We start from the raw sequence: 18,032 nt of genomic DNA, 5'->3' as shown, positions 1-18,032 counted from the left end.
TGGCGATCATATTTGACTCTCCCAAGTGCTTAGTACAGTTCTCTGCACATGGTCGGAGCTCAAGTCATGCCACTGACTGATGGTTTGATTAATCAATGGCTGCTTTCCCTTCTAGACTATAACTCCTTGTAGACAAGGAACATGTCAACCAACTCTGTTGTCCTATGCTCTCCCTAGTGTTTAGTACAGTGCTCTGCACGTAGTAAGGGCTCAATAAATACGATTAATTGATAGCACTAAATAAATACCATTGAATGATCGATTGATTGATGACACACAGCCAGTTTGAGGTTACACATTTTATATTAGACTGCAAATACAATAACAATAATATGTTCAATTCATCAGATTTAAATACCACTTGTGGTATTTGTTGAGCACATACTATGTTCCAAACACTGGAGTGGACAAAGTTCAATCAGATCAGAAACAGGTCCTGTCCCACACGGGTCTCATAGTCTAAGAGGAAGGAAAACAGGTATTTTAATGTCCATTTTTCAGATGAGGAAACTGAATCATAGATAATTTAAGCGATTTGTCCAAGATCACACAGCAGGCAAATAACTCCCACCCCTTTGACTCCCAACCCTCTGCTCTTTTCACTAGTATACAGCTTTTATCCCCACATCAATATCGATCAACCAGTGGTATCTATTAAGCGCTCACTGTGTGCCATACTAAGCACTAGGGAAAGTACAACAGAGTTGATAGACACATTCCTTGACCACACCGAACTCGTTTTCTTTACTACTTAAACTGTGAGCTCTATGTGGAACTGGAACTGCATACAAAGAGATTTAACCTGTAATAATAATAATAATAATAATAGTGATGGCATACATTAAGCGCTTTTTATGTGCAAAGCACTGTTCTAAGCGCTGGGGAGGTTACAAGATGACCACGTTGTCCCACTGGGGGCTCACAGTTTTAATCCCCATTTAACAGATGAGTTAACCGAGGCCCAGAGAAGTGAAGTGACTTGTCCAAAGTCACACAGCTGACAAGTGGTGGAGCCGGGATTTAAACCCATGACCTGCGACTCCAAAGCCCGTGCTCTTTCCACTGAGCCACGCTGCTTCTCCCGAGTGCTACCCGAGTATCTACCCGAGTGCTTAGAACAGTGCTTGGCACACGGGGAGCACATAATGATGAATACATAAAAATAGACGAGCATACAGTCTAGAGATGCATGGAGACTGTCTGGATCCTTTCAGGAATAAAATATTTATTTGTATGGTATATGTTAACCACTTACTATGTGCCAGGCACTATACTAAGCGCTGGGGTAGATTCAAGCTAATCAAGTTGGACACAGTCCCTGTCCCACATGGGTCTCAGAGTCTTTACCCCCATTTTACAGTTGAGGTAACTGAGACAAAGAGAAGCCAAGTAACTTGTCCAAGGCACAAGGCAGACAAGCGTTACAGTCAGGATTAGAATCCAGATCCTTCTGCCTCCCAGGCCCGGGATCTTTCCACTAGGCCACACTGCTTCTCCACTGTGGCCACTAAACCCACACCCAACACTTCTCCTGACAACCTGACAACAGATAGAATAGCACACAGAGTTCTCACATACCGGTCACCAACTGAGATGGTAGGGATTGTGTCGACCAATCTCGTCTGCCTCCTCTTCTCCGAACTTTGGAACCCCAAGAGCAAATCTCTGATTTTCACCTCCTCTCTTTTCGACGACAGCCCGGAACAAGCCAAGCCGTTGAGGGGGTGGGTTGTTTTATCCCTCTCCGGTTGGGAGGTATTGCAGGGCATCGTTGTATCACTGTGTTCCCCATGCCACCACATTTACTAGTTGGGGTGCTAGTCCAGGGACAGCCAAGGAGCTAAGAGACAGAGTGAAACCACTTGAGACATTGAACTTCCTGCCAGGCCTTTGCTAATCCCCTGGCACACTTGGAGTTTTTTGTTTGTTTGTTTTTATGGCATTTATTAAACGCTTACTATGTGTCAAACGCTATTCTAGGCGCTGTTTGGACAATCCACTTAACCAGTAGTCAAGGAATATACGTTCAGGTACATAGTGGAATTCATAATGGTATTTATTAAGCACTTAATATGTATCAAACACTATTCTAAGTGCTGTTTGGACAATCCACTTAACCAGGGGTCCAGGAATTCATATTCAGGTACATAGTAGAAGTTGCAATTGTATTCATTAAGTGCTTACCATGTGCAGAATACTATATTAATAATTATTATAACAGCGTTTAGTGCAGTGCTCTGCACATAGTAATAGCTCAATTAATACAAATTAATGAATAATAACTGATAGGAGAAAGTACACGTGAGGGGATTAAACACAGTCCCTGTCCCTCATGCAGATTAGTCTAAAAGTGGACAGGAATCACATCTACCAACTTTGTTGTATCGAATGTTCCCAAGCACTCGGTACCGTGCTCTGCATCATCATCTGCACGTGGTAGGCACTCAATAAATACCATTGATGATGATGATGCAGAGCACTGAACTAACCACTTAACTACTTAGTTGATACCATTTATTAATTGATCGTTGTCCTTCATCCTCGAAGAAGGTTCCACATCAATAATAAGAATATAGTTAGCACTTAAGAAATTCCATAATAATGATATGAGTGCTTAACAAATATCATAATAATAACATAATAATTGCTTAACAATGCCATAATAATAATACTATAGTAAGTGCTTAACAAATTCCATAATAATAATGTAGTAAGTACTTAACAAATCCCATAATAATAACATACTTAGTGCTTAACAAATGCCATAATAATAATAATACAGTGAGTGAACAGTGCCCCAGCGCTTAGAACAGTGCCTAGTGGCACATAGGAAGCGTTTAACAAATACTATTGTCATTAGCATTATTATTGCTGTTAAATCCCTTAATAATAAGAAAGTGAGTGCTTCACAAATACTACAATAATAATATAGTAGGTGCTTAAATATGCCATAATAATAATACAATGAGTGCTTAACAAAAACTATAAAAATAATATAGTTAGTGCTTAACAAATGTCATAATAATAATATAGTGAGTGCTTAATAAATGTCATGATAATGATATAATGAGTGCTTAACAAGCACCATAAAAATGATATAGTAAGTGCTTAACAAATGCTGTAGTAATGATATAGTGAGTGCTTAACATATCCCATAATAGTAATATAGTGAGTGCTTAACATATACCACAATAATAATATAGTAAGTGCTTAACAAATGTCTTAATAGTATAGTTAGTGCTTAACACATACCATAATAAGAATTTAGTAAGTGCTTAACAAATGTCATAATAATACTACAGTGAGTGGTTAACAAATGTCATAATGATAACAATATGAGTGCTTAAGAAATGCCATAATAATAATATACTGAGTGCTTAATATATGCAACTATAATAGGAGAGTGAGTGTTAAACAAATATCAGAATAGATTAATGAGTGCTTAACAAATGCAACAGCAATGATGATAATATTAATAATCATTATAAATCTAGGCAGACCAATCTCTCCCGTGAGTTTTGTGATTTTTCTGCTTGTAGAGGTTGAACATAACGGCCTACTGGGAATCCTAGCCTCTATGAGCTGGAAGGATCCCCAGGGGATAGGAGAAGATGAGAGTCGTACATTTTACAGTTCATAAAACCGGTTCCTCTGTTTGTGCAGCACGTTGTTCTGAGAGTATTTTCCATCAGTTCTGGGCTCAATCAATCAATCAATCGTATTTATTGAGCGCTTACTTTGTGAAGAGCACTGTACTAAGCGCTTGGGAAGTACAAGTTGGCAACATACAGAGACAGTCCCTACCCAACAGTGGGCTCACAGTCTAAAAGGGGGAGACAGAGAACAAAACCAAACATACTAACAAAATAAAATAAATAGAATAGATATGTACAAGTAAAATAAATAAATAAATAAATAGAGTAATAAATATGTACAAACATATATACATATATACAGGTGCTGTGGGGAAGGGAAGGAGGTAAGTTGGGGGGATGGAGAGGGGGACGAGGGGGAGAGAAAGGAAGGGGCTCAGTCTGGGAAGGCCTCCTGGAGGAGGTGAGCTCTCAGTAGGGCTCAGATGGAATGAACATCGGAGATCTAGAGCACTTTCTGGAGATCATGAGTGTGGTGGCTGAGACCCGAGTAATTGTGAGAGCTAAGGAGAGAATCGATCAATCAATGGGTGCTTGCTGGGTGTAGGGCACTGCACTAAGCACTTGGGAGAGTACACCAGTACAGCGTAGGTAGGCACATTCACTGTCCACAACGAGTTTACAGTCTAGAATTAGAGACAAATGTTAATCAATCAGTGGCATTATGCAGCGCCTACTGTGTATAGAGCACTGAACGAGCGATTGGAAGAGTCCAATGTAGCAGAGTTGGTGGACATGATCCCTGCCTCATCAAGTTTACACTGCAGTTGAGGAGGCAGACATTAGTCAATGAATTAGTGATATTTATTGAGCGCCTGTGTGAAGAACACTGAAGTAAGCAACTGGAAGAGTACGATAGAGTCGGTAGACACATTCCCTGTCCACAACGAACTTACCGTCTGGAGGGAGCAAGCAAAGCTCTCTCATAGTTCTCTCATTTCATTCCAGACCTGATTCTAAGGCCCAAGGTCTCACAGCAGACAAGTGGTGGGGCCGGGATTAGAACCCATGTCCTCTGCCTCTCAAGTCCATGCTCTTTCCACTGAGCCACGCTTGACTGCGAAGTAGCTTACCCTAGTTCACACAGCAGGGAAGCAGCAGAGCCGCGATTATGCTCTTACTATTAGACCAAGCTCAGGGTACTGTACAACCGGGTTGGTAGACACATTCCCTTCCCATGAGAAGCTGAAAGTCTAGAGCGCGGGGACAGTCATTAAAATAAATTTTGTCTATGTACATTAGTGCTGTGGAGCTGAAAGTGAGGTTATACAAATCCAAGTGCATAGGTGACACAAAAAAGGGAGAGAAAGTCAGGAAAAGAAGGCTTATTTGGGGAAGGCCTCTTGGAGAATATGTGACTTTATTAATGTTTTGAAGGTGGGGAGAGCGGTGGTCTGGAGTATACGGAGAGGGAGGGAGTTCCAGGCTAGGGAGTGGTCTTGGAAAAGGGGTTGGTGACGAGATAGACGGGATTCGGGGCACAGAGAATACGTTGATGCTAGAGGAGTGGAGTGGGAAGGTTGGCCTGTAATAATAATAGTAATAATAATAATAATAATAATGATAATAATAATAATGATAATAATAATAATAATAGTACTTGTTAGGCGCTTACTATGTGCCAAGCACAGGTCTAAGCGCTGAGGTAGATACAAGGTAATGAGGATATCCCATGTGGAGTTGGCCCTGCTGAGAGCTCACCTCCTCCAGGAGGCCTTCCCAGACTGAGCCCCTTCCTTCCTCTCCCCCTCGTCCCCCTCTCCATCCCCCCATCTTACCTCCCTCCCTTTCCCACAGCACCTGTATATATGTATATATGTTTGTACGTATTTTCTTTACTCTATTTATTTATTTATTTAATTTATTTGTACATATCTATTCTATTTATTTTATTTTGCTAGTATCTTTGGTTTTGTTCTCTGTCTCCCCCTTTTAGACTGTGAGCCCACTGTTGGGTAGGGACTGTCTCTATATGTTGCCAATTTGTACTTCCCAAATGCTTAGTACAGTGCTCTGCACATAGTAAGCGCTCAATAAATATGATTGATGATGATGATGATGGAGCTCACAATCTTAATTCACATTTTACAGGTGAAGTACCTGAGGCTCATTGAAGTTAGGTGCAGTGCTTAGCATAGTGTTCTGCACACAGTAAGTGCTCAGTAAATGTCATTGTATGAATGAATTAGTGACTTGCCCAAAGTTACACAGCTGATAAGTGGCGGAGCCGGGATTAGAACCCACGACCTCTGACTCTTCTAAGGTAAGAAGGGAAAAATAAATAACTTGTTAGTGCCTACGAAAACCCGTATATCACTTGGAAAAGACTCCCACTTTACTTCTCATTTCCAGCAGGAAATGGCCAATCTCACGGAGGTTTCGGAATTCCTCCTGTTGGGTTTCTCGGAGGTCCAGGACCTCCAGCTGGTCCATGCTGCACTGTTCATAGTCGACTACCTGGGGACCCTGATGGGGAATCTCCTCAGTGTCACCGTCACCGCTCTCTACTGGCGCCTCCACACCCCCGTGTACTTCTTCCTCAGACACCTATGTGTCCTGGAACTCTGCCTCATCTCTGTTATCATCCCCCAGTCCATCCACAACTCCCTGAAACAGCATAGAGAAATCTCGTCCCTGGGCTGCGCTTTTCAAGTGTTTGTGTTCATACTCTGCGTGCAGACTCCCCTGCTCAAGACGATGTCCTTCGACCGCTACGCGGTCATCTGCCTCCCCTGGAGCTACAGGGTCATCATAGATGATGGAGCCTGTGGAAAGATGGCGGCTGCCTCATGGCCCTTTGGCTCACTGAGCGCCATGACGCACTCCATCGCCACCTTCTCCGTCCCCAACTTGAGGTCCAACGCCCTCCCCTAGTTCTTCTGTGACACCCCTCAGCTCATCAGTCCCGCGGAGCCCAGTGGAATGCTCCAGGAATTTGTGTGAAAAACCCTCTCAGTTGGCCACACCTTCGGTTATTTCTTCGCCATCATCGTCTCCTACGTGTGCATCTTCTGCAATGTGCTGAGGATGCCGGCCACCGAGGGCTGGGCCAAAGCCTTGTCCGCCTGCCTGCCCCACCTCAATGTCGTGACATTATTAGTAGCAAATGGCACGTTCGCCTACCTCAAGCCCGTGTCTGAGTCCCCCTCGACCCTGGACCTGCTAGTGTCCGTGTGTGCCCGCGTGGTGGGGGCACACACCGTGGTGCCCCCCGCTCTGAACCCCCTGTTCTACAGCCTGAGGAACCGGGACATGAAGGCCCCCCAGAGGAGAATGATAGTGGGCAAATGCCTCTAAAATGGCACAGTAGAAGACCCTTCTCCATTAGGTCATGGGCCCTTCCAGCCCGAATAATGCCGGGTCCCCACCCCTTGGCATCGGTCCCATGGGAGTAACCGGTGATGAGGAAGTCTTCTGTGGAGAAAGATGGCTGGCCTGGTTAATGAGACCTCAGGATCAAGATCCTCCATGCTTGAATTGATTACAACGCCAGCCGTCTACAAACAGTGATGGCTGTGGAGATTGGCTATGTGTCTGTAGTATTTGTAAAGTGCTTGTTACCAATCAATCAATCACATTTATTGAGCACTTACTGTGTGCAGAGCACTGTACTAAGCGCTTGGGAGAGTACAGTACAACCACAAGCAGACATTCCCTGCCCACAACAAGTTTACCCTTTATAGGGGGAGGCAGACATTACTATAAAGGAGCAAATTACATAGATGAACTTAGGTGCAGAGGGGTGAGAGCGGGGTGAATAAATGGTGCAAATCCAAGTCCAAGGGCAACGTAGAAAGGAGTAGAAGAAGAGGAAATGGGGGCTTAATAGGAGAAGGGCTACTGAGGAGAGGTGCCCTTGATAAATCTCTAAAGGTGGAGAGAGTAAAAGCTCAGAGAAGGGTTGTATAACTGGGCAGCTTGCCAGATTCTCGTTCATCATCAGAATGTTTCTACATTATAAATTCATTGTGAGCGGTGACTGTGTCTATATACTGTTGTATTCTACTCCCCCAAGTGCTTACTACAGTGCTTCACACGAGCCAAACAAAGACGACTGAGTGAATTTTTGACCATGGACATTCTCGAGGGTGGGGGAGATATCATTAGTGGGATAGACTGAGCCTTGCTGAACGTCGGGGATAATGTCACCTCTGGACTCCTGAGTCTTCCAGGTAACGAGTCTCTCAGGGAAAGCCCGGGGCTGCTCCTCCCGGCGGAACCCCCTCCCCACGTCCCGCCCGGCATAGCGACTGCTGTCTCCGAGGAGCCCGAAACACTGGTTTTACGCCAGACTCTTTCCCATCACGGCCACAAAGCCGCATGAGGAGACGAGGAGGAGAAACTCAGCATCCCCCACCCTGGACCGCCCCGGTGAGTCAAAGCCAATCGCTCAATGCATCCATCGTAGTTACTGAGCACTTATTGGGTGCAGAGCATTGTACTGAGCGCTTGGGAGAGCACAATACAATTGAGGTGATAGACAGGATCTGCGCCCACACGGAGCTTACAACTGATGGTGTGTAGAGAGCTGTACTAGGTGCTTAGGAGAGTCCAGTACAACAGAGTGGGTAGACACAATGTCAGCTCTCAAGAAGCTTACATTCTAGTGTGAGCAATAAATATTAAAATGAATTACATTTAGGGGAAGCATCAGAGTAGAGGAATATGTCCATGTGTGAGAAGCAGCTGAAAAGTAGCGTGGCTTAGGGGAAAGAACACAGGCCTGAAAGCCAGAGGACATGGGTTCTAATCCCAGCTCCACTACCTATTTTCCATGTGACGTTGAGCAAGTCACTTCACTTCTCTCTATCTTAGTTACCTCACCTGTAAAATGGGGATTAAGACTGTGATCCTCATTTGGAACATGGACTGTGTCCAGACTGATTAGCTTGTATCTACCCCAGCACTTAGGATAGTGCCTGGCACATAATAACCACTACAAATGCCACCGAAAAAAGAGTAGGTGGTGGAGCTGAGAGTAGAACACAGGTCCTCTACCTCCTATGCCGGTACGCTTTCCACGAAGGTTATGCTGCTTCCCCATCACAAATCACGAAATGGAAGATATAGAATGCAAATCCAGGTTGTAAAGAAGGGCCAGATAAAAAGTCAGGGAGGAAGAGAAGATGGAAATGGGAAGGCTAGGTGAGAGAAGAGCGGTCAGATGTGGGACGTGGGTGGTAAACCAGTCCCTGTGGAAAAGATACTGACCGCCCGAAGAAGAAATGTCTCTGAGGTGGGAGGCGCGAATTAATAATAAATACAGTATTTCTTAAGCGTTTACTATGTGCCAAGCACTATTCTAAGCGCCGGAGTAGATACAAGGTAATCAGGTTGTCCCACGTGGGGCTCACAGTCTTAAACACCATTTTACAGATGGAAGTCAGAGGACCAGGGTTCTAATCCCCTCTCCACCACTTGTCTGCTCTGTGACCTTGGTTAAGTCACTTCTCTGTGGTTCAGTTTCCTCATCTGTAAAATGGGGATGAAGTATGTGAGCCCCATGTGAGTTGGAGACTGTGTCCAACCTGATTAGCTTGTATCTACCCCCAGTGCGTATAGAGTGCGTGGCCCATAGTAAGTGCTTAAAAATGCCACAATTATTTCTATAATTATTATTATCTTCAGTGAATAAGAGGACAAAACCACAGGCAGAGAGATGAACGAGTTACTTAAGGGGGGGATCCTGGATCATAAAGAGGGAATACAAAAAAGACTCTAGATCACAAAAATCATTTCAAATGACAGAAAAAGTAGCCTCTGAGAAGATATTTTACAATCTATGAGGAGATGGTACTGGTAAAAAGATTATACCAGCCTCCTCCACTTCAGGCCCCTAATCATTAATCATCAACATCTATAGTGTTTATTGAACTCTTATTGTGTGCAGAGCTGTGTACTGAGCCCTTGAGAGAGTACAGTATGCCAGAGAAGTGGCATGGCATAGTGAATAGAGCATAGGCCTGGGGTCATGGGTTCTAATCCCAGCTGTGCCACCTGTCTGCTGTGTAACCTTGGGCAGGTCACTTCACTTCTCTATGCCTCAGTTACCTCCTCTGTAAAATGGGGATCGAGAATGTGAGTCCCACGTGGGACAGGGTCTGCATCCAGCCCAATTTGCTTGTATCCACCCCAGCTGTGTGATTGCCAATCACACAGTTGTGACGGAATTATTTGTGTTGGGTTTCACGGAGGTCTGAAAGCTGCAGCTGGTCCATGCAGCGCTGGTCCTCCTGTTCTAACTAGCAGCCCTGCCGGGGAATCTCCTCATTGTCGCCGACACCGCCTTTGACCAGCGCCTCCACACCCACATGTACTTCTGCATGAGGAACCTGTCCGTCCTCGACATCTGCTACATCTCCTTCACCACTCAAAAATCGATCCTTAACTCCATGATCATAAACAGATCCATCTATTTCAGAAGATGTATGGCACAGGTCTTTTTGGTGGTTCTGTTTGGTGGTTCAGAGCTGTCCGTCCTCATGGGGATGCCCTACGACCGCTACGCCGCCATCTGCCACCCCCTGCGCTATGATGTAGTCATGAATAGAGTGGCCTGTGAAAGATGGCTGCCGCCTCCTGGCTCAGCGCGGGGCTGTTTGGGGCCATGTGCACAGCCGGGGTGTTCACATTTAGCTTCTGTGAGTCCAACGTGATCCAGTAGTTCTTCTGCAACGTACCCCCCTTACCGAAGATCTCCTGTTCAGAAACGCACATTGCCGTTGACGTAAGCCTGGTTATGGGTATCGGCTTTGGTTTCTTCTCCTACGTCTCCATCGTCATCTCCTACGTCAACATCTTCTTGGCCGAGCTGAGGTTCCCGTCCACCGAGAGTCGGGCTAAAGCCTCTCCACCTGCCTGCCCCACCACGCCGTTGTCACCCTTTTTATCTCGACCGGAATCTTCACCTACCTCAAACCCGTGTCAGACTCCCCTTCGACGCTGGACCTGTTGGTGTCTGTGTTCTACACCATGGTGCTCCACACCCTGAACTCCCTCAACTACAACCTGAAAAACAGGGACATGGAGGTCGTCTTGAGGAATGTTCGTGTCTGAAACACATTTCTCTTGTCTGCTCTCCTCTTTGCTTAGACTCTGAAATTGGCTGCGTACCCCTTAAGCAATTTGATACTCAGCCTAGCCCCACGATACTCGGATAAATAGTCTCATGATCTACTATTTCCCCTAACCCTGATCTACTTTAATGTCTGTATCCTCCTGTAGGGCAAGTATCATTTCTACCAACTCCTTTGCCTTATACTCTCTCAAATGCTTAGTACAGTGCTCTGCAAACAGTAAGTGCTCAATAAAAACCCATTGATTGATGGATTGATTGCCAATAACGCAAGGGGATAGGAAGCCACAAAGCTCAGAGGAGACGATGGGAGAGACAAAGAAGGTGGAGAAGGGCGATGGGCAGAGAGAAATTGGGCAGATCCCGGAAACCAAGGGTGTAGTGGTCAGAGGGTGCTGAGAGGTTGCTGTGGGGCTGGTATTGGTCTCACAAAGACAGAGCAGCCAGAACCAAGGAAGTAGGGATGTAGAGGAGGAGGATTACCCAGAAATCATTGCTACAGGAAATGGGCCACAATCAGAGGCCATTAGAGGACCGGATAGAATAGATCTTGAGAAGCAGGATGGCTCAGGGCTTTGGAGTCAGAGGTCATGGGTTCTAATCCCAGCTCCGCAATTTGTCAACTGTGTGACTTGGGACTAGTCATTTAATTTTTCTATGCTTCACTTACCACATCAGTAAATTGGGGATTAAAACTGTAAGCTCCATGTTGGGCAAACTGATTACCTTGTACCTCTAGCACTTTGAACACTGCTTGGCACATAGTAAGCGCTTAACAAATGCCAGCATTATTATTATCCAGGGTCATAATTGCCCAGGGAGAAAGCAGGATTAAAAAAAAATTTAATGGTGCATAAGTGCTTACTATGTTTCAAGTACAGTGCAAAGTGATGGGATCATAGAAGAAGCATGGTCTAGTGGGTAGAGCACAGGCCTGAGAACTCGAAAGGAGCTGATGTGCCACTTGTCTACTGTGCGAACTTGTGCAAGTCGCTTCACATCTCTGTGCCTCAGTTGCCTCATATGTAAAATGGGGATTAAGACTGTGAGCCCCATATGGGAAAGGAACTGTGTCCATCCTGATTACCTTGTGCCTAACCCAGAGTTTAATACAGTGCCTGGCACATAGTAAATGTTGAACAAATGCCATTAAAAAGCTAATAATGATAGATAGATATGGAGTCACTGATCAGATAGGTGGTAGAGCTGAGATTAATAATTATAATGATATACATTCATTCATTGTTTCAACCTTCTTTATTGAGCACTTACTCTGTGCAGAGCACTGTACTAAGCACTTGGAAAGTACAATTCTGCACTATAGAAAGACAATCCCTGCCCACTCAAGGCTTACAGTCTAGAAGGGGGGAGACAGACATCAAAACAAGTAAACAATCATTAATATAAATAAATAGAATTATAGATTTGTACATATACACTCTAGTGCTGTGGGGCTATGTCGGGGGGTGTGGGGTAGAGTAAAGGGAGCCAGTCGAGGCGACGGGGAGGGTGTAGAACAGTGCTTTGCACATAGTAAGCGCTTAATAAATGCCATTATTATTATTATTATCATTATTATTATTATTATTATTTGAGGAAAAGGGAGGCTTAGTCTGGGATGATAATGATGATGATAATATTTATAGTATTTGTTAAGTACTTACTATATGCCAGACACTCTTCTACGTGCTAGGATAGATACAAGCAAATCGTCCCAAATGGGGTTCAACGTCTTAATCCCCACTTCACAGATGAGGGAACTGAGGCGCAGAGAAGTGAAGTGACTTGTCCCAGGTCCCTGGGTAGACAGCTTGCTGAGTTGGTATTAGAACCCACATCTCCTGACTGCCCGTCCCATGCTCTATCCACCAGGTCACGGTGCTTCTCCACATACTGGCCGGGTTCCTATCGAACAACTCCTGAGAGGAACCCCGAGCGGGTCATCCCTGACGGACCCCTCCCTTCTATCCATAGAGCCAGGCTCAATGGCAGAGTATTTCAGACTGTGTGAAGGAGGGCAGATTAAGCAGAAATACTTGGTACCTGCACTTCCTCCCTTCAAAGCCCTACTGAGAGCTCACCTCCTCCAGGAGACCTTCCCAGACTGAGCCCCCTTTTTCCTCTCCTCCTTCCCATCCCCCCGCCCTACCTCCTTCCTCTCTCTACAGCACATGTATATATATATATATATTTACAGATTTAGTACTCTATTTATTTTACTTGTACATATTTACTATTCTATTTATTTTTTAAATGATGTGCATATAGCTTTAATTCTATTTGTTCTGACGATTTTGACCCCTGTCTACATGTTTTATTTTGTTGTCTGTCTCCCCCTTCTGGATTGTGAGCCCGTTGCTGGGTAGCTCTATACGTTGTCGACTTGTACTTCCCAAGCGCTTAGTACAGTGCTTTGCACACAGTAAGTGCTCAATAAATACGATTGAATGAATGAATGAATGAATGAATGAATCTACCCCAATGCTTTGAACAGTTCTTGGCAGATAGTAAGGGCTTAACGAGTACCATTTTTTTAAAAAAAGAGAGAGAAGTTAAATGACTTCTCTTCTGAGAGTGGTGATCTGGCAGACATGAAAGGAGAGGGCATTCCAGGCAGATAGTCCAATGTGAATAGATAAATAAGAGGAGTTGCTTTATCTCAATCCTCACAAACATTTAAGAACAGGGAAAGTTCTGAGAGGAACTTTCTGAGAGGAATAAATCGGTTTGAGTGTTTGTCTTCATTTCAGGCCAGAAGAAGGAGAAAGAGGAATCTGAGAGGTCCGATGCAACCTAACAATTTCAATTGTTTATGCTTTTCTCGGAGTGATACTCAATTGCTTTCTTCTTACCCTCAGGCAGTCCTCAGATCACATGGTCAAAGACACGGCAGTGAGGGACTTCCTCTGGCTGGGATTCCCGGAGGTCCGGAAGCTTCAGCTGGTCCATGCCGCGCTGTTCCTTCTGGTCTACCCGGCGGCCCTAACGGGAAATCTCCTCATCGACGCCGGCGCCTCCACACCTTCATGTACTTCTTCCTCAGGAACCTGTCCGTCCTCGACATCTGCTACATCTCCGTCACCACTCCCAAATCCATCCACAACTTCCTGATCAGCAACAGATCCATCTATTTCAGAAGTTGTGTGGCCCAGATATTTTTGGTAGTTCTGTTTGCTGCTTCAGAGCTGTCTGTCCTCATGGCGATGTCCTACGACCGCTACGCCGTCATCTGTTACCCCCTGTACTACGATGTCATCATGGAGCGAGGGCCCTTAGGAAAGATGGCAGCCGTCTCCTGGCTCAACGGAGGGCTTTTCGGGGCGATATACTCGGCCGGAACGTTCACATTAAGCTTCTGGAGTCCAACGTGATCCAGCAGTTCTTCTGCAATGTCCCCTCCTTACTGAAAATCTCCTGTTCAGAAACGCATGTTGTCGCATGCAGCGTGGCTATGGATATCGGCTTTGGTTTCGTCTCCTTCATCTTCATCGTCATCACCTACGTCCACATCTTCTCGGCCGTGCTGAGGTTCCCGTCCACCGAGAGTCGGGCAGTTGGATGTTCACCCTTTATTCACTCCACCCGCTGTCCTACACCAGGTATGTCCATATCTGTCATTTATTTGTTGATATTAATGACTGTCTCTCTCTTTAGACTGTAAGCTCCCAATAGGCAGGGAACATGTCTACCAACTCTGTTACACTGTGTCTCCAGTGCTTAGTACATTGCCTTGCACATAGTAAGCCCTTGATAAATATGATTGATTGATTGCTACCACTCCCCAAATGGCCACTCCTTATTGCATCCCAAAATGGGTCCTTTACGAGATCTTTCTAAAATGGCTTCTGGTCCTGCTTGCCACCAGAGTCTGCATTGAAGTTCTGGGGGGTCATACAGTACCCATCCCCTGCCCTACTGCTGTTCCTTAGAACAAGGCCCATGAGCAGTGCGGCCCACTTAGATTTCATTCCTCCAACAATTCTCTGCTTCCCTCCTCTACCCTCCTCCCATTTTTTTCTAATGATGTTTGTTAAGTGCTTACTATGTGCCAAGCTCTAGATTAAGCGGTGGGGTAAATACAAAAAAATCAGATCCCACATGGGGCACACAGTAAAAGGGAAAACATGTATTGAATTCCCATTTTTCAGAGGAGGGAACTGAAGAACAGGGAAGTGAAGAGACTGGCCCAAGGTCACACAGCAGACCAGCGGTGGAGCTGGAATTACAACCCAGGTCCTCCGACTCCAGGGCTCGGACTCTTTCCATTAAGCCATGCAAAGTCGGCTGAAATATTCAGATGGTCCTAATTCCTGGCATGAAATGAGGTTCATATCTCCAGGGTTTTTATTAATTCTGGAAAAGGAATGATGATTAGTCCCTTGACGTTGTTCTAGAAAGGAATCCCAGAGTGGGAACCACGTCGGACTGGACAATTATTTAGATTGTGAAGGTTAAAACAGGGAGCCCACGATGCCGCCTTCCGAGATTCCCGGATGCTCAGCTGTTCCAGCGGAGCCCCGGACCCGTCCTTCCACGGGGAATCACCCAGGAAATGCTCCCCAGCCCAGGACAGGCCAGGTGACTGCGGAAAGGAGCAGGGGAAAGGTGAGGGGCAGGGAAGGGAAATTTCAATATAAACCCAAGATGGAATCAGAATTTTCCTGTTCTTTCTTCATTATAATGATTGTGATATTTGTTAAGTGCTTACCATGTGCCAAGCACCATATTCGGTGCTGGAGTAGATATGATATAATCAGATTGGACACTGTCCTTGTCCCACATGGGGCTCATAGTTTAAAACTCCATTTTACAGATGAAGAAACCGAGGAACACAAAAGTTAAGTGACTTGCCCGAGGTCACTCACCAGGTAAATGGAGGATCTGGGATTAAGACCAAGGTCCCCTAGACTCCCAGGACCATCCTTGTTACACTAGGCGGTACTACTTCTCCAATTATGTAGAACTACATGACCACAATCCTTGCAGATGTTTGCGAATGAAATAGAGTTTTAGGAGTCAGGAATGGTTTCAGTACTGTCCTGAACCAAGGCAGGGTCATTGGCAGAGATGTACAACCTGATAAGCTTCTATCTACTCCAGTGCTCAGTACAGTGTCAGGCACATAGTGAGCGTGAAAAACTACCATAAAATACCTCCGAGAGTCCCTCCAACCCATTCTCCTCTCCTCTGCACTTTCCTCTGCAATATTATTCTCATCCCTATCTTTTCTAAGTGTCCTTAGGCAGTCAACGTCAATTCCCGGAAAATGACCAATGTCACCGTGAAGACAGAATTCCTCCTGCTGGGATTCTCAGAGGTCCGGGAGCGGCAGCTGGTCAGGCTGCACTGTTCCTCCTGCTCTACATGGCGGCCCTGACGGGGAATCTCCTAATTGTCGCCATCACCGCTCTCGACTGGAGCCCCCACACCCCCGTGTATGTCTATATTAGGCACCTGTCCATCATCAACCTCTACCTCAGGTCGGTCACCTCCACCAGGCCATCCACAACTCCCTGAATGATCGTAGATTCATTTCCTTTCGGGGCTGTGCCACCCATGTCTTCTCGGTGGTTCTGTTTGGCGGTTCAGAGATGTTCATCCTCACGGCGATGTCCTACAACCGCTACATCGCAATCTGCTGTCCCCTTCGCTATGAGGTCGTCATGAACCAAGGGGCCTGTGGAAAGATGGCGGCCGCTTCCTGGCTCACCGGGTGTCTGTTTGGAGTCTTGTTTTCAGCTTCGACCTTCTCCCTGTTCTTCTGCGGATCCCAGGTCGACCCCTATTTCTTCTGCGACGTCCCTTCTTTGCTGAAGATCAGCTGATCCAAGAACCACGTCGCCATCAATGTGAGTGTTGCTATTGGTTCCTTTTTGCGTTTTGTGTGCTTGGTCTCCATCATAGCATCGTATGCCTCCATATTCTCCACTGTGCTGAGGATCCCATAAACCGATAGTTGGCCAAATGCCTTCTCCATCTGCCTGCCTCACCTTCTGGTGGTCACCATATTTCTCATGACGTCTGCCTTCGATCACCTCAAGCTACCATCAGACACCTCCCCGACCCTGGACCTTCTGTTGTCTGTGTTCTACACCGTGGTGCCCCCCCGGCCCTCAACCCCTTCATCTACAGCCTGAGGAACCGGGTATGATGACCGCCCTGGGGAGGATCCTTGGAGGGAATGACTTCCATTTTGGGGAGAAAATCGTCATCTTCTGACTTGAACGATCCCAGTATTGGTCAGGGACCTGATCGTTGTACCCAAGCGAAATTACCCAATTTTCCCAAAGGAATCAATTCATCCGTCAATTAATAATATTCACTGAGTGCTTACTATGTGCAGAGCACTGTACTAAGCGCTTAGGAGAGGACAGTATAACAGTGGATAGACACGTTCGCTGTCTACCACTCAGGAGCACTTATTGTGAATCAACTGTGCCTGAGCACTGTAGTAGGTGCTTTGAAGAGAACAGTGGAAGTCGTAGGCATGATCATTCAGTCGATCAATGGTAATTATCAGACTTTGACTACATGCAGAGCACTTTTCTAAGCACTTGGGAGAATACAAAGAGTTAGAAGACGCAATTCCTGCCTTCAACAAACTGACAGTCTAACAGGGGGAAACGCCACAATAATAAACTGCAGACAAGAGGAAGAAAGAAAAGGGGATATTTTACTGTGTAAATAATAAGGTATACACAGTATCTGCAAAAATGCTAAGGGGGTTTGTTAGTACTCAAGTTTGTAGGTGGTACAAGATTTGAACAGGAAATTATTCATTCATTCAATCATATTTATTGAGGGCTTTCTGTGTGCAGAGCACCGTACTAAGTGCTTGGAAAGTACAATTCAGCAATAAAGAGAGACAATCCCTGTACATAATGGGCTCACAGTCTAGAAGAGGGGAGACAGACAAAAAATCAAGTAAACAGGCATTAATAGAAATAAATAGAATTATAGATATATACAGAACAAAACAAGTGAATAGGTATTAATATAAATAAATAAAACTATAGATATGTACATATATATGTAAGTGCTGTGGTGCCTGGGAGAAGAGCAAAGGAAGAGAGATGGGATGATGTGGAGAGGAGGGGAAGTTGAGGAAAAGGTGGGCTTAGTATGGGCGGAAAATGGGGCCTTGTAATAATAATTGTGGTATTTGTTAAGTCCTTACTATATGCTAAGCATTGCAATAAGCACTGGGATGGATACAAGATAATCAGATCTCACATAAGTCTCACAGTAAGAGCGAGAGAAGGAATCAAATACCCATTTATCAGAAGGAACTGGTGCACAGAGAA

At 45.3% G+C, this 18,032-nt stretch overlaps 1 protein-coding gene across 1 annotated transcript; it reads left to right on the top strand.

Moving 5' to 3' along the window:
- The first annotated feature begins 7,079 nt into the window (after positions 1 to 7,079).
- LOC119922191 (olfactory receptor 14K1-like) lies at positions 7,080 to 16,245 on the top strand. Its single transcript, XM_038742165.1, has 7 exons — positions 7,080 to 7,159; positions 7,945 to 8,024; positions 9,900 to 10,294; positions 10,348 to 10,469; positions 13,587 to 13,734; positions 14,257 to 14,327; positions 16,179 to 16,245. Exons 1-7 carry the CDS (start codon positions 7,080 to 7,082, stop codon positions 16,243 to 16,245), a joined length of 963 nt encoding a protein of 320 aa, XP_038598093.1.
- The last annotated feature ends 1,787 nt before the right edge of the window (positions 16,246 to 18,032 follow it).

This window comes from Tachyglossus aculeatus, unplaced genomic scaffold, assembly GCF_015852505.1.
Source record: "Tachyglossus aculeatus isolate mTacAcu1 unplaced genomic scaffold, mTacAcu1.pri scaffold_100_arrow_ctg1, whole genome shotgun sequence".
NCBI lineage: Eukaryota > Metazoa > Chordata > Mammalia > Monotremata > Tachyglossidae > Tachyglossus > Tachyglossus aculeatus.
The sequence above is the reverse complement of the archived record's forward strand: the minus strand, read 5'-3'. Positions and strand labels throughout refer to the sequence as shown.